This window comes from Quercus suber, unplaced genomic scaffold (genome assembly GCF_002906115.3).
Source record: "Quercus suber isolate HL8 unplaced genomic scaffold, Cork oak 2.0 scaffold_13, whole genome shotgun sequence".
Taxonomy (NCBI): Eukaryota; Viridiplantae; Streptophyta; class Magnoliopsida; order Fagales; family Fagaceae; genus Quercus; species Quercus suber.
The window spans coordinates 118,671-132,912 of NW_027069478.1; the positions used below are offsets into that span (position 1 = coordinate 118,671).

The following is a 14,242-nucleotide window of genomic DNA, read 5'->3' on the forward strand; positions in this document are numbered from 1 at the left end:
GTATACTTCATTTTATGGTATGCAATCTGTGTACACAACACAAATTTGTTGATTTTCATGGCTATGCTACTCTCTATATATAATAATAATAATAATAATAATAATAATGCATTTTTTCAGGACTAGCTTGATGATCGTGCAGTGAAGTTCTTTATTTTTATTTTTATTTTTTTAATGAATGATTAGGTGGTCAACTTGGACCAACATATTAAGGAAAAACAATTATAACATTCTAATCAAATTCAACCACAAATTAAAAATGGACAACATAAAATAATAATAAAAAACTTCTTTATACAAATGGTACCTTTTTTTTTTAAATAACAAATACTTTCTTAAAACAAGTTCACTTATAATATTCATAAGGAAAAAAACCATGCGAAACATAGGTCAAGAATTAATATCTCTAAATTCTAATATCTATTTTGTTTGTGTTTTTTAGTCCAAAACTAAAGAGTTTGATCCCAATAGAATAAAATTTTATACTTTTTAACTTAATTTTTTTTTTTAAATGAAGAAGAATTTTTGAGTCCAAAAGTAAAAAGGTAATCTACAAAAAGAATCAATTTAAGTTCCAATTAGTCCAAAATAGACTGAATAAATAGAAATGGATTGAAGTGAATTGAATGAACCGAATTAGGCCAAAGTAGAGCGAAATTAACTAAAGTGAACTAAATGTACCAAATGGACCAAATTAGACCTAGTGGATTGAATTAGACCAAATGAACCAAAATATTATTATGACATACCTCAGAAAGAACGTAGCAAGAATAAAGTTAGGATTCGACTTTTAGATATTATATAGATTGTTAAAAAATAAAATAAAAATGTGATTGTTGCCTAAGCTCAAATTTTGAGAAGTTCTTTTATGGACACAACCTTCACCACACACCTTGCAACAACTTGGTACTTGATAAAAAGTAATTCAATCATGAATCTGTTTAACGGATGCCCTTAAAATATTTGTTAATGAGTTATTTTGGAAAAATTTTGATACCATTTTCATTGAAAATATAAAAACTTGTAAAAAAAATTAGTTTTTTTAATTTAATTTTTTTAATTTTCCCTTAAAATGTTTCTAAAAATATTTCCTAAATTAATGTTCTTAGAAGGTCTTTTAACTTTTTCCTTCAATTATCACTTGACACATGCAAATTGTGATAAAGTGTGTAGCAAAGTTTGTTTCCCTAAAATTTTTTGAATTTTGAAGTTCTATTTAAAATCATTCATAAATTATTGAGTGAAAAAAAAAAAAAAACATAAATTGCCAAAAAGTGAAGAGAATATTCTACTTTGTTTTGTGTTTTTTAAAATAAAATTTATAGTTTAAAAAATTTTCGCCATCAAAAGAGAACCCGGAAGGAAAGAAAGCAAACGCTACCTTTTTGCAACGGACCAAATCAACAAGATATTAGTTTTAGCTAAAGAGCATAGCTCGTTGATCAAAATTACAATCCACCCACCCACCCCATTTCTTTTGGTTTTCTTTTCTGTGATCGACGAACTTTCCTTTTAGGTTTTGGCAGATTTTCCAAAGAGCAACAATCAGAGGCATCGATGGGTCAAGCTTTTCGCAAGCTCTTCGATACTTTCTTCGGCAACTCCGAGATGCGGGTACACAAACTCACTCACTTTATTTTTTTTTATAAACATTTAGGGCATGATAATCTTATGTGTATTAGAGCTCAATTTTTTGTTGATTATTGTTAGGGTTGTTTGTTTAAGAATAAGCTAGTGTTTGATTTTTGTTTAATTTTATGTGATTATTGTCATGTTAAGTATGTGATTTTTTCCCCCATATTTGGTTTTGGGGACAGTGTAATTATTGGGAAAGTTTTGACAATATCTTGGTTAATTAATATCTTTTAATGTTTTATAGCTAAATTAATAACTCTCAGTATCTGCCCAATAATTGCAGACTAGAAGCATGCAATTGCTTTGCTTGGGCTTAGTAATGATATAGTAACTAGGAAGCATGGACACGGGTATGGGGACACGAGTAATTTCTGAAAAATTATAACATGACGTGGTGGGTACGACACCCGAATGACCACATGGGTACAGCTCTCCTAATTAATTGTCTGTGCTTCCTAATAGTAATAAAACAAATATGGTAACAAATGGCTTAACGGTAAAAAATTAGAGTCAGTGAATTAATTAAAGCATCACATGGTGTATCATACCAAGCCTCAGTTTTTAGAAAGCTGTGCGCTTACGACAAGTGGGGGGAGAGGGATTTGAACCCAAGTTCTTCCTATGGGGGACACTGGGCAACGCCACTGAGCTACGAGGCTCTTCAGTCTTGGCGTTTGCCATACTAAGGCTGATGTCAGAAGAAGTTGATTAATGATAATGTATACTTTAGTTGGTAAATATTGAAGAATGTTTATATGCTGTATAGTTGTAGAAATGGTTAGGGGACAAACTTATATGACCGAAGATTTAGTGACCTAACTGGTTAGGTACCCATATAGGTTGCTGTGGTATTCTAGATCTTGTACCTGGTGCTAATTTTTTTATTTTTTTTATTTTTAATTTGTGGGTCCCTCAGTTCTTATGTAGTGTATCCTCACGTTCTATAAATATCTAGCATGTAAGTTGAAATTTACTAGTTTTACTTCTCAGTCATATGGTTTTTGTGGCTCTTCTGAGTTTGCCAGTGAACAATTGTCATTCTTGAACATCTTTGCTTCCTTACTGAACAGATTGTTACAAAATTGTGGAGATTAAGACAATTTGAGCTATAGTACTACTACTATTTTGATTGGGTCTTTCCCCTCATCTTACACATTTATTGATACGTAACCGTAGCCTATTAATAATGGAAGCTGCTTGTTGTTTTTCTGTTTATTTATAAATGGTTATTTTGCTGATAAGATTAAACTCCATATGGTTAAAGCTACTACAACCCAGCAGAAAAATCTCATGTATGGTACAATATGGCTAGATATCATTGTTGAATTTGTTGCTCTTCCTGGAATTCTTCTTTGTTGTAAATTTAAATTGAATTTTTGGCAACATATTGATGAAATAAGGATAATAATGATGATGATTAAATTAATTTTCTATCTTTATCAATTTAATGCTGACCTTGTTGATGTTGCCCATGTTATTGATTTTGTTTATAAGGGTGCAAATTTAACATTCTCTTTGGGAACATGGTGGGAGTAGTGATTTTGATGTTGCATTTAAAGCTGCATCTATCTTTCACCTTTTCCTTTTCTTTTCTTTATTCCATTTCTGTCACCTCTTCATGAGATTTTCAGTAGGAAACATGATTAAACTCAAATCACTCTCTCAAATCTTTGTATCCAGTTCTTCTGATTTCATTGCAGCTTATACTTTTTACCAAATATTTACTGGTAGCATTCTCTTTATGCCCTTGTTTATGCCAAAACCGGGGTGTATTCTTTGTTAATTTTGTTCCCTTGTTAGGTGCTTCTATTATGAACAATTTTGTTTTAGTATCTTTCTCCTATATGCCTGACTTATAGTGATTATTCCATGATATGAACACAATTTATTATTAGCTTACTTGGAGCATCTTTTCTTATTTGTAATTTTTATTTGAGATGCCTTAGGTTGTGATGCTTGGCCTGGATGCAGCCGGCAAAACAACTATACTGTACAAGCTGCACATTGGAGAAGTTTTATCAACTGTTCCTACAATTGGTAAGTCACTATTCTGATAAAAACATTAAAAAAGGAATAAAAAAAAAGGTAATAAGATTTTATTGAGAGAGTGGAGGTACTTTATGCACACAGGGTATGTACACAAAATATTCCAGAAAATACAAACTTCAATTATTACATACAAAGAGAGAGTGGATGGATAAACAATCTAAAATAGAATTCGAGTCACTAGTGCCTAGGATTTGTTCCCACTCAAACGACACTCTTGAGAAGCTAGATTTCATCTCCAAAATAGTTGACTACTTATTGTCGAAAGTATGATTGTTTCTCTTCCTACATGTAATCCACATTAAACGAAGGACTATGCAACACAAAGGAGTTTGTATGTTTACCAAACCAGCTTCACCAAATAATAAAACATCTATCACTCTTTGGCTTCACCCACTATACTCCAAATATAGAAAGGAAAGCCCACATTTCACTAACTACTGTGCAATGAATTAGCAAATGCTCCAAAAGTTTTGCTAGTACATCTGTCCGTATGACATTGATTTACCAAAGTGATTCCTCTTTTAATTAGAATCTCCTGTGTCAAAATCTTTCACAAGACCTTTTGGTCTCCACTTTGATTGATGTTGGGAACCTCTATGTGGAATAATGGGGTAAAGGATGTAAAAAAATATAAGAGTTTGTATGTTTACCAAACCAGCTTCACCAAATAATAAAACATCTATCACTCTTTGGCTTCACCCACTATACTCCAAATATAGAAAGGAAAGCCCACATTTCACTAACTACTGTGCAATGAATTAGCAAATGCTCCAAAAGTTTTGCTAGTACATCTGTCCGTATGACATTGATTTACCAAAGTGATTCCTCTTTTAATTAGAATCTCCTGTGTCAAAATCTTTCACAAGACCTTTTGGTCTCCACTTTGATTGATGTTGGGAACCTCTATGTGGAATAATGGGGTAAAGGATGTAAAAAAATATATGACTAACTCCGGTTTCCAATCATTAAAACCATGGACAAATTTGATATTTCATAGGGAAGGCCTTCCTCCAATCGGCTGTTCCAAAGAATAATATAATGACGTTATGATGCATCTTTGTCAGTTGCAATTGAGTACAAATCTATACATCTCTCAGTGCATAATCATGTCACCACACTGGCTATCATGCTAGAATCTAACCTCGTACCATCTCCAACCATGTAACTGATATAACTTGCAAATTTGTCCCATACGGCCATAAATGCCCTTATACTCTTCCTTAAACGACACCCATGAGCGGTTATAACATTCTCGTCAATCCATTGGCCCCATGCATTCCCATTTTTGTACCAATCATCCTTCTCCAAAGATTATTTTCTTCCTCTCCATAATCCCACAACCATTTCCCTAATAGTGCTTGATTGAAGCTGCCTAATTTTCTCACCTTCAATCCTTCATTCTTCAATGGAGTGCGCACAGTATTCCATTCCCCCAAATGAATCTTAATATATCTCCCAAAGGCAATTCCTTTGCAACTTCTCAATTCTATTTACTACATAAGTAGGGATGGTTAATAGTGACAAATAGTATGTTGGCAGGTAGGATAGTGTACTGTTCAGAAGAGTTAATCTTCCTCCCTTAGATAATCAAATCTTCTTCCATCCCGTCAATTCACACTCTACATGTTGGGTCCAGCTGTAATATACGTTTTACAGAAAGTAAGTTATGGTTTACCTTTTGGTGAGCAGTATAATTGTGTTTTATTTTGTTATTTATTTATGTTCTTATCTATTAGTAGGTGGCAGCTGAAGGTTGTTTTGTTCCTTTTCCAAGTTTGCCTAATAAAAAGATATGAAGTTTTCTTTGTTTTTCATGAATGATAATTTTATTTGAAAAAAAAAATTATATGTTGTTAAAATAGACCAATCCAAGGAAATACAAGCAGCAACAGAGCTGGCTGCTGCAGACCATCTTCTCCAAGATACAAGATCCCTTTGGACTCACCTCTAGCTAGTAAAACCTATAGGCAAATAGGCAACCTTTCTAAAGGATGCCTTCCTCATTTTTATTTGATCATCATGTGGCATTGCGCAAAGGTGGTCTATAGAAGCTATCTGTATGGAACCTGCTTTAGCATAAAGCTTTTTCATGGCGGTGGCCTTATTCTATTCCCCACTTTTTTTTTGAGCAGAGACCACCTTCTTGCTTTTGCATTCATACTTGCCTTAGATACCATAGCTTTGGCAACATCTGTATCATTTCCCTTCCAAGGATATCTGTTAAATTTTTGTTCAATTAAAGGATGGGTGTTTAGCAGTCCAAGAGTTGATTATCTTCTCTATCAGTGGCTTGCAGTCTTGAGCAGTGAGTCTGCCTGAGATTAAAGAGACTCCCAGCTATCTAACTGGAAGCCTCCCCTCCTTAAATTGCAAAGCTGAAAGAATCTGCTCTTTCTTTACCTCACTTGTCCAAGCAATATGTGGTCTCACTTTTGCTGGTATTAGCTACTACACCTAATAATAACTGAAACTCATCTAGTACGTTTATGTTCACTTGGATGGTAGGAATATCTACTGTAGCAAAGATCATTAAGTAGTCTGGAAAACAGAGGTGATAGTGACATTACTGAATTCTAGCAAATTTAGGGTCGAATGTAAACTCCTTCCATTCCTTCACAGCTTTAGTCAATATACTTGGAAAATACCTCTACGGCTATGACAAACAAATGTGGGGATAAAGGATCCCCTGCCTCAGCACCCTTTTTCCCTTAAAGTACCCAACCAAATCCCATTAAGAGCTATGTAGTATTGAGGAGTAGAGATGCATTCCTTAACCCAGGCATAAAACTGATCAGGGGTACCAATTGCTCTCAAACAATGCAGAAGAAAGTTCCATCTCACAGAGTCATAAGCCTTGGAAATTATTTGCTTGTCTTATATAATTTCTTAAACCTTTAATCAGTTTTTGCATTTAAAAATCCCATGGTCACTAGTATATTCCTGGTTTGTTGTAGGTTTCAATGTGGAGAAAGTTCAGTATAAGAATGTGATATTCACTGTTTGGGATGTTGGTGGGCAAGAAAAATTGAGGCCACTCTGGAGGCATTACTTTAACAATACAGATGGGCTGGTGAGTGACTTCAATGGTATTCCTGGATCATGATTAGTTTCTAGAGGCATTACCCTTTTTTTCCTGAATTCATTTTGCGCCAAGCAACAAAAATACATATTTCCTTTTCATTTTAGTTCGAAATTGTCTTATTCTGTTTGGTTTCTTTACTTTGTTCCATTCAAGTTATTGGTCATTACTTCTTAGTTCTGCATTGACGCTGAAGGCACATAGCATTATATAATTATCTTCTGTTTCTTTTACTTTTGTGTTGGTGTGGTCTTGATAAAACTAGTTGTATTTTAATGTATTATTACTTCTCTAGAAAATTTGTTGTTGTTATTGATCCTTATACACATATATGAAAGGAAGTCATACATCTGTAAAAAAAAATGTCATTTTGCAGATCTATGTCGTTGATTCCTTAGATCGTGAGAGAATTGGAAAAGCAAAGGCAGAGTTTCAGGTTGTATATTCAGAAAGGTATAATAACTTGAATACAATCATGTGGGTAATGGATTCTCAGTTGACCTACTAATCTTCTTTCAGGCCATCATCAAGGATCCATTTATGCTCAACAGTGTTATCTTGGTGTTTGCCAATAAACAAGACATGGTAAGTTTCATTTGTTATATCTGATCCTCTTGCACCTAAATGATATAAGAATGCTTATGGTTATGTTTGGACATATAAATCAGACACATATCTACTAGTTGGTGACTCATAGATAAGATGGTATGCAGGTGGGAAATTTATATGCATTATTATTTACACATAAAGTAGGAAACTTTTATGTCAATCATAGGAAAAATATATTTTGAAAGTTTGATTTTACTTCGACTCCTAGACATCAAGGAAATCTCCCCACCTAGTGATACATTTGAGATGGACAAAGATTGGAAAGTGGCCTGAAAGTCTAAATAGAATGTGGTTCTTTTTGGAACAGCTGGTTTGATAATCATAAGCAGAAACGTGTAGCATTGCATCAAATCTTTTACTATCTTTTTGGACTGTATAGACTTGTCTATGTCAATATTTGAGACGGTTATTTTCTTCTCTTTTACAGTAAATTTTTAATGAATAATTAGGTGGTCAACTTGGACCAACATATTAAGGAAAAACAATTATAACATTCTAATCAAATTCAACCACAAATTAAAAATGGACAACATAAAATAATAATAAAAAACTTCTTTATACAAATGGTACTTTTTTTTTTTTTTTTTAAATAACAAATACTTTCTTAAAACAAGTTCACTTATAATATTCATAAGGAAAAAACCATGCGAAACATAGGTCAAGAACTAATATCTCTAAATTCTAATATCTATTTTGTTTGTGTTTTTTAGTCCAAAACTAAAGAGTTTGATCCCAATAGAATAAAATTTTATACCTTTTAACTTAATTTTTTTTTTAAATGAAGAAGAATTTTTGAGTCCAAAAGTAAAGAGGTAATCTACAAAAAGAATCAATTTAAGTTCCAATTAGTCCAAAATAGACTGAATAGATAGGAATGGATTGAAGTGAATTGAATGAACCGAATTAGACCAAAGTAGTCCGAAATTAGCTAAAGTGAACTGAATGTACCAAATGGACAAATTAGACCTAGTGGATTGAATTAGACCAAATGAACCAAAATATTATTATGACATACCTTAGAAAGAACGTAGCAAGAATAAAGTTAGGATTCGACTTTTAGATATTATATAGATTGTAAAAAATAAAATAAAAATGTGATTGTTGCCTAAGCTCAAATTTTGAGAAGTTCTTCTATGGGCACAGCCTTCACCACACACCTTGCAACAACTTGGTACTTGATAAAAAGTAATTCAATCATGAATCTGTTTAATGGATGCCCTTAGAACATTTGTTAATGAGTTATTTTGGAAAAATTTTGATACCATTTTCATTGAAAATATAAAAACTTGTAAAAAAAATTAGTTTTTTTTTAATTTTTTAAATTTTCCCTTAAAATGTTTCTAAAAATATTTCCTAAATTAATGTTCTTAGAAGGTCTTTTAACTTTTTCCTTCAATTATCACTTGACACATGCAAATTGTGATAAAGTGTGTAGCAAAGTTTGTTTCCCTAAAATTTTTTGAATTTTGAAGTTCTATTTAAAATCATTCATAAATTATTGAGTGAAAAAAAAAAAAAAAGACCTAAATTGCCAAAAAGTGAAGAGAATATTCTACTTTGTTTTGTGTTTTTTAAAATAAAATTTATAGTTTAAAAAATTTTCGCCATCAAAAGAGAACCCGGAAGGAAAGAAAGCAAACGCTACCTTTTTGCAACGGACCAAATCAACAAGATATTAGTTTTAGCTAAAGAGCATAGCTCGTTGATCAAAATTACAATCCACCCACCCACCCCATTTCTTTTGGTTTTCTTTTCTGTGATCGACGAACTTTCCTTTTAGGTTTTGGCAGATTTTCCAAAGAGCAACAATCAGAGGCATCGATGGGTCAAGCTTTTCGCAAGCTCTTCGATACTTTCTTCGGCAACTCCGAGATGCGGGTACACAAACTCACTCACTTTATTTTTTTTATAAACATTTAGGGCATGATAATCTTATGTGTATTAGAGCTCAATTTTTTGTTGATTATTGTTAGGGTTGTTTGTTTAAGAATAAGCTAGTGTTTGATTTTTGTTTAATTTTATGTGATTATTGTCATGTTAAGTATGTGATTTTTTCCCCCATATTTGGTTTTGGGGACAGTGTAATTATTGGAAAGTTTTGACAATATCTTGGTTAATTAATATCTTTTAATGTTTTATAGCTAAATTAATAACTCTCAGTATCTGCCCAATAATTGCAGACTAGAAGCATGCAATTGCTTTGCTTGGGCTTAGTAATGATATAGTAACTAGGAAGCATGGACACGGGTATGGGACACGAGTAATTTCTGAAAAATTATAACATGACGTGGTGGGTACGACACCCGAATGACCACATGGGTACAGCTCTCCTAATTAATTGTCTGTGCTTCCTAATAGTAATAAAACAAATATGGTAACAAATGGCTTAACGGTAAAAAATTAGAGTCAGTGAATTAATTAAAGCATCACATGGTGTATCATACCAAGCCTCAGTTTTTAGAAAGCTGTGCGCTTACGACAAGTGGGGGAGAGGGATTTGAACCCAAGTTCTTCCTATGGGGACACTGGGCAACGCCACTGAGCTACGAGGCTCTTCAGTCTTGGCGTTTGCCATACTAAGGCTGATGTCAGAAGAAGTTGATTAATGATAATGTATACTTTAGTTGGTAAATATTGAAGAATGTTTATATGCTGTATAGTTGTAGAAATGGTTAGGGGACAAACTTATATGACCGAAGATTTAGTGACCTAACTGGTTAGGTACCCATATAGGTTGCTGTGGTATTCTAGATCTTGTACCTGGTGCTAATTTTTTTTTTTTTTATTTTTAATTTGTGGGTCCCTCAGTTCTTATGTAGTGTATCCTCACGTTCTATAAATATCTAGCATGTAAGTTGAAATTTACTAGTTTTACTTCTCAGTCATATGGTTTTTGTGGCTCTTCTGAGTTTGCCAGTGAACAATTGTCATTCTTGAACATCTTTGCTTCCTTACTGAACAGATTGTTACAAAATTGTGGAGATTAAGACAATTTGAGCTATAGTACTACTACTATTTTGATTGGGTCTTTCCCCTCATCTTACACATTTATTGATACTAACCGTAGCCTATTAATAATGGAAGCTGCTTGTTGTTTTTCTGTTTATTTATAAATGGTTATTTTGCTGATAAGATTAAACTCCATATGGTTAAAGCTACTACAACCCAGCAGAAAAATCTCATGTATAGTACAATATGGCTAGATATCATTGTTGAATTTGTTGCTCTTCCTGGAATTCTTCTTTGTTGTAAATTTAAATTGAATTTTTGGCAACATATTGATGAAATAAGGATAATAATGATGATGATTAAATTAATTTTCTATCTTTATCAATTTAATGCTGACCTTGTTGATGTTGCCCATGTTATTGATTTTGTTTATAAGGGTGCAAATTTAACATTCTCTTTGGAACATGGTGGGAGTAGTGATTTTGATGTTGCATTTAAAGCTGCATCTATCTTTCACCTTTTCCTTTTCTTTTCTTTATTCCATTTCTGTCACCTCTTCATGAGATTTTCAGTAGGAAACATGATTAAACTCAAATCACTCTCTCAAATCTTTGTATCCAGTTCTTCTGATTTCATTGCAGCTTATACTTTTTACCAAATATTTACTGGTAGCATTCTCTTTATGCCCTTGTTTATGCCAAAACCGGGGTGTATTCTTTGTTAATTTTGTTCCCTTGTTAGGTGCTTCTATTATGAACAATTTTGTTTTAGTATCTTTCTCCTATATGCCTGACTTATAGTGATTATTCCATGATATGAACACAATTTATTATTAGCTTACTTGGAGCATCTTTTCTTATTTGTAATTTTTATTTGAGATGCCTTAGGTTGTGATGCTTGGCCTGGATGCAGCCGGCAAAACAACTATACTGTACAAGTGCACATTGGAGAAGTTTTATCAACTGTTCCTACAATTGGTAAGTCACTATTCTGATAAAAACATTAAAAAAGGAATAAAAAAAAGTAATAAGATTTTATTGAGAGAGTGGAGGTACTTTATGCACACAGGGTATGTACACAAAATATTCCAGAAAATACAAACTTCAATTATTACATACAAAGAGAGAGTGGATGGATAAACAATCTAAAATAGAATTTGAGTCACTAGTGCCTAGGATTTGTTCCCACTCAAACGACACTCTTGAGAAGCTAGATTTCATCTCCAAAATAGTTGACTACTTATTGTCGAAAGTATGATTGTTTCTCTTCCTACATGTAATCCACATTAAACGAAGGACTATGCAACACAAAAGAGTTTGTATGTTTACCAAACCAGCTTCACCAAATAATAAAACATCTATCACTCTTTGGCTTCACCCACTATACTCCAAATATAGAAAGGAAAGCCCACATTTCACTAACTACTGTGCAATGAATTAGCAAATGCTCCAAAAGTTTTGCTAGTACATCTGTCCGTATGACATTGATTTACCAAAGTGATTCCTCTTTTAATTAGAATCTCCTGTGTCAAAATCTTTCACAAGACCTTTTGGTCTCCACTTTGATTGATGTTGGGAACCTCTATGTGGAATAATGGGGTAAAGGATGTAAAAAAATATAGACTAACTCCGGTTTCCAATCATTAAAACCATGGACAAATTTGATATTTCATAGGGAAGGCCTTCCTCCAACCGGCTGTTCCAAAGAATAATATAATGACGTTATGATGCATCTTTGTCAGTTGCAATTGAGTACAAATCTATACATCTCTCAGTGCATAATCATGTCACCACACTGGCTATCATGCTAGAATCTAACCTCGTACCATCTCCAACCACGTAACTGATATAACTTGCAAATTTGTCCCATACAGCCATAAACGCCCTTATACTCTTCCTTAAACGACACCCATGAGCGTAATAACATTCTCGTCAATCCATTGGCCCCATGCATTCCCATTTTGTACCAATCATCCTTCTCCAAAGATTATTTTCTTCCTCTCCATAATCCCACAACCATTTCCCTAATAGGCTTGATTGAAGCTGCCTAATTTTCTCACCTTCAATCCTTCATTCTTCAATGGAGTGCGCACAGTATTCCATTCCCCCAAATGAATCTTAATATATCTCCCAAAGGCAATTCCTTTGCAACTTCTCAATTCTATTTACTACATAACTAGGAATGGTTAATAGTGACAAATAGATGTTGGCAGGTAGGATAATGTACTGTTCAGAAGAGTTAATCTTCCTCCCTTAGATAATCAAATCTTCTTCCATCCGTCAATTCACACTTTTTTTTTTTTTTTTTTTTTTTTTTTTCATGTTGTGATTGTATGACTTTTTATTTTATTTTTATAAAATTATGTTAACTCAAACAAATGATTTCTAGTTTCTAGTTCATTTGTAATAAAAATGAATGAATGCTTCAACATTTCTAAATAAAGAATTTGATGTTGGCTTTGCTGCCTTTTAAGCTATAATGTTGTTAAATTTGTTTGATTAATATACTAATTTATGTTCTAATATTACTAAAATATTTTTTTATATATAATTTTATCAGTTATGCTTGTATTTGTATATTAATTGATTGATTTTTTTTTTTGAGCATGCTCTTTAATTGTTGCTGAGTAGTATAACTTGAATAGTTGAGTGTGAAATTGTATTTTGATGTCTTTTGCAGTTCTAATATACAAATATATAATGTCTACATAGATGAAGAAATGGATGATGATGATTAGAAATTTAGGACAGTGGTTATAAAAATCTTAGAATGTGAACAATTCACTTCACCTTAATATTCATCTTATTTTTGGATTTCATAGCTAGTTTCCATTTGCTAATTTATTTTGGATTTCAAACTTAGAACTTAGAACTTGTAAAATATTTTCCATATGTTTTGATAAATATTTTGGTATTTGATTGCTAATTAAACATTTATTAAACTTTTTAGATACATTAGGTTAAAACTTACATATATATTATTTTTTTTCCTATAGTATAGACTCAGCGATATATGACACGCAAATTATATCATATGATACAAATTTTAGTTTTTATTTTATTTATTTATTTTTTTTTTATGGATGAATTTATAATTTAGATGATTATTCAACATACAAATTCATTTTCAATGTGTTTTTTGTTTTAAATCTGAAAATATGTCAGATCTTACGATTCATGATCCGATTTTACGATTTACGATCTCACCTACCTTCAACAATCCTACGTAGGATCCTGATTTTGACAACCTTAGATAGACGGTTACAAAAATACGAGATATTTGAGTACAAAACAAACTTGCTTAGTATATGAGCTACAAAGTTAGCATCCCTTTTGATTCAACAAAAAACAACCCACAAAAGAATTAGCCAACACTAATGCATCACTCGACTGTGGTAGAATCTCCCTACATGCCTTCTCCAAATTGTTATTTAAGACATCAACACAGATCTTAGAATCATCCTTAACAATTATACTTTAGAACTTTTTATCTCTAGCCAATTGCAAAGCCTAAACTATGGCAAAATCTTCAGCAAAAATAGGAATGCACGCCATTATACTTCTAGCCCACACCTTTAAAATAGCTTCATTTTCATCTCGAGCTATAGACAAACCATTATCATAAAATGGTTGTATGTATTAGTATATAGGTGCCGCGGAGTACTAGTTTTCAGTCTTTTGTTCGAAAATTCTCTCAATCATGTTCATTAATTTTGCTGACTCTTTCATTCTCAATAATTTTGTTCAAGCTTGGCCGTGTCAAATTTAATCATACATTCACTCATATTTCAAAAGAAATTCAAAATAAACCAACAAGCAAGCTCTCGTAGCTCAGTTGGTTAGAGCACCCGTTTAGTAAGCGGGAGGTCTTGAGTTCGACTCTCAACGAGAGCACAACACCCCCATCTTTTCCTATGATCAG

The 14,242-nt window shown here is 32.6% G+C and overlaps 1 protein-coding gene and 1 non-coding gene across 3 annotated transcripts; both read left to right on the top strand.

The window, feature by feature from the left end:
• The first annotated feature begins 1,319 nt into the window (after positions 1-1,319).
• LOC111985343 (uncharacterized) lies at positions 1,320-7,403 on the top strand. 2 transcript variants are annotated; one of them, XM_065779518.1, is made up of 5 exons: positions 1,320-1,614; positions 3,582-3,672; positions 6,639-6,754; positions 7,140-7,216; positions 7,283-7,370. In XM_065779518.1, the coding sequence occupies exons 1-5, from the start codon at positions 1,558-1,560 to the stop codon at positions 7,350-7,352; spliced, it is 411 nt and encodes a 136-aa protein (XP_065635590.1). In that variant the 5' UTR covers positions 1,320-1,557; the 3' UTR covers positions 7,353-7,370. The 2 variants fall into 2 exon arrangements, with proteins under 2 accessions (XP_065635590.1, XP_065635586.1); XM_065779514.1 differs by having other exon boundaries at positions 1,322-1,614; positions 7,140-7,199; positions 7,283-7,403.
• A 6,737-nt stretch (positions 7,404-14,140) lies between these two features.
• On the top strand, positions 14,141-14,214 carry TRNAT-AGU (transfer RNA threonine (anticodon AGU)). Its single transcript has one exon. It is a non-coding gene; the product is annotated as a tRNA-Thr (tRNA).
• Positions 14,215-14,242: the final 28 nt, after the last annotated feature.

What these genes read in the sequence shown, in the direction of transcription:
- LOC111985343 (XM_065779514.1), top strand. Translation starts at nt 1,558, where the DNA reads ATGGGTCAAGCTTTTCGCAAGCTCTTCGATACTTTCTTCGGCAACTCC. An exon ending in ATCAACTGTTCCTACAATTG is followed by an intron (nt 3,673 to 6,638) that starts GTAAGTCACTAT and finishes GGTTTGTTGTAG; the next exon opens with GTTTCAATGTGGAGAAAGTT. An exon ending in AAGCAAAGGCAGAGTTTCAG is followed by an intron (nt 7,200 to 7,282) that starts GTTGTATATTCA and finishes ATCTTCTTTCAG; the next exon opens with GCCATCATCAAGGATCCATT.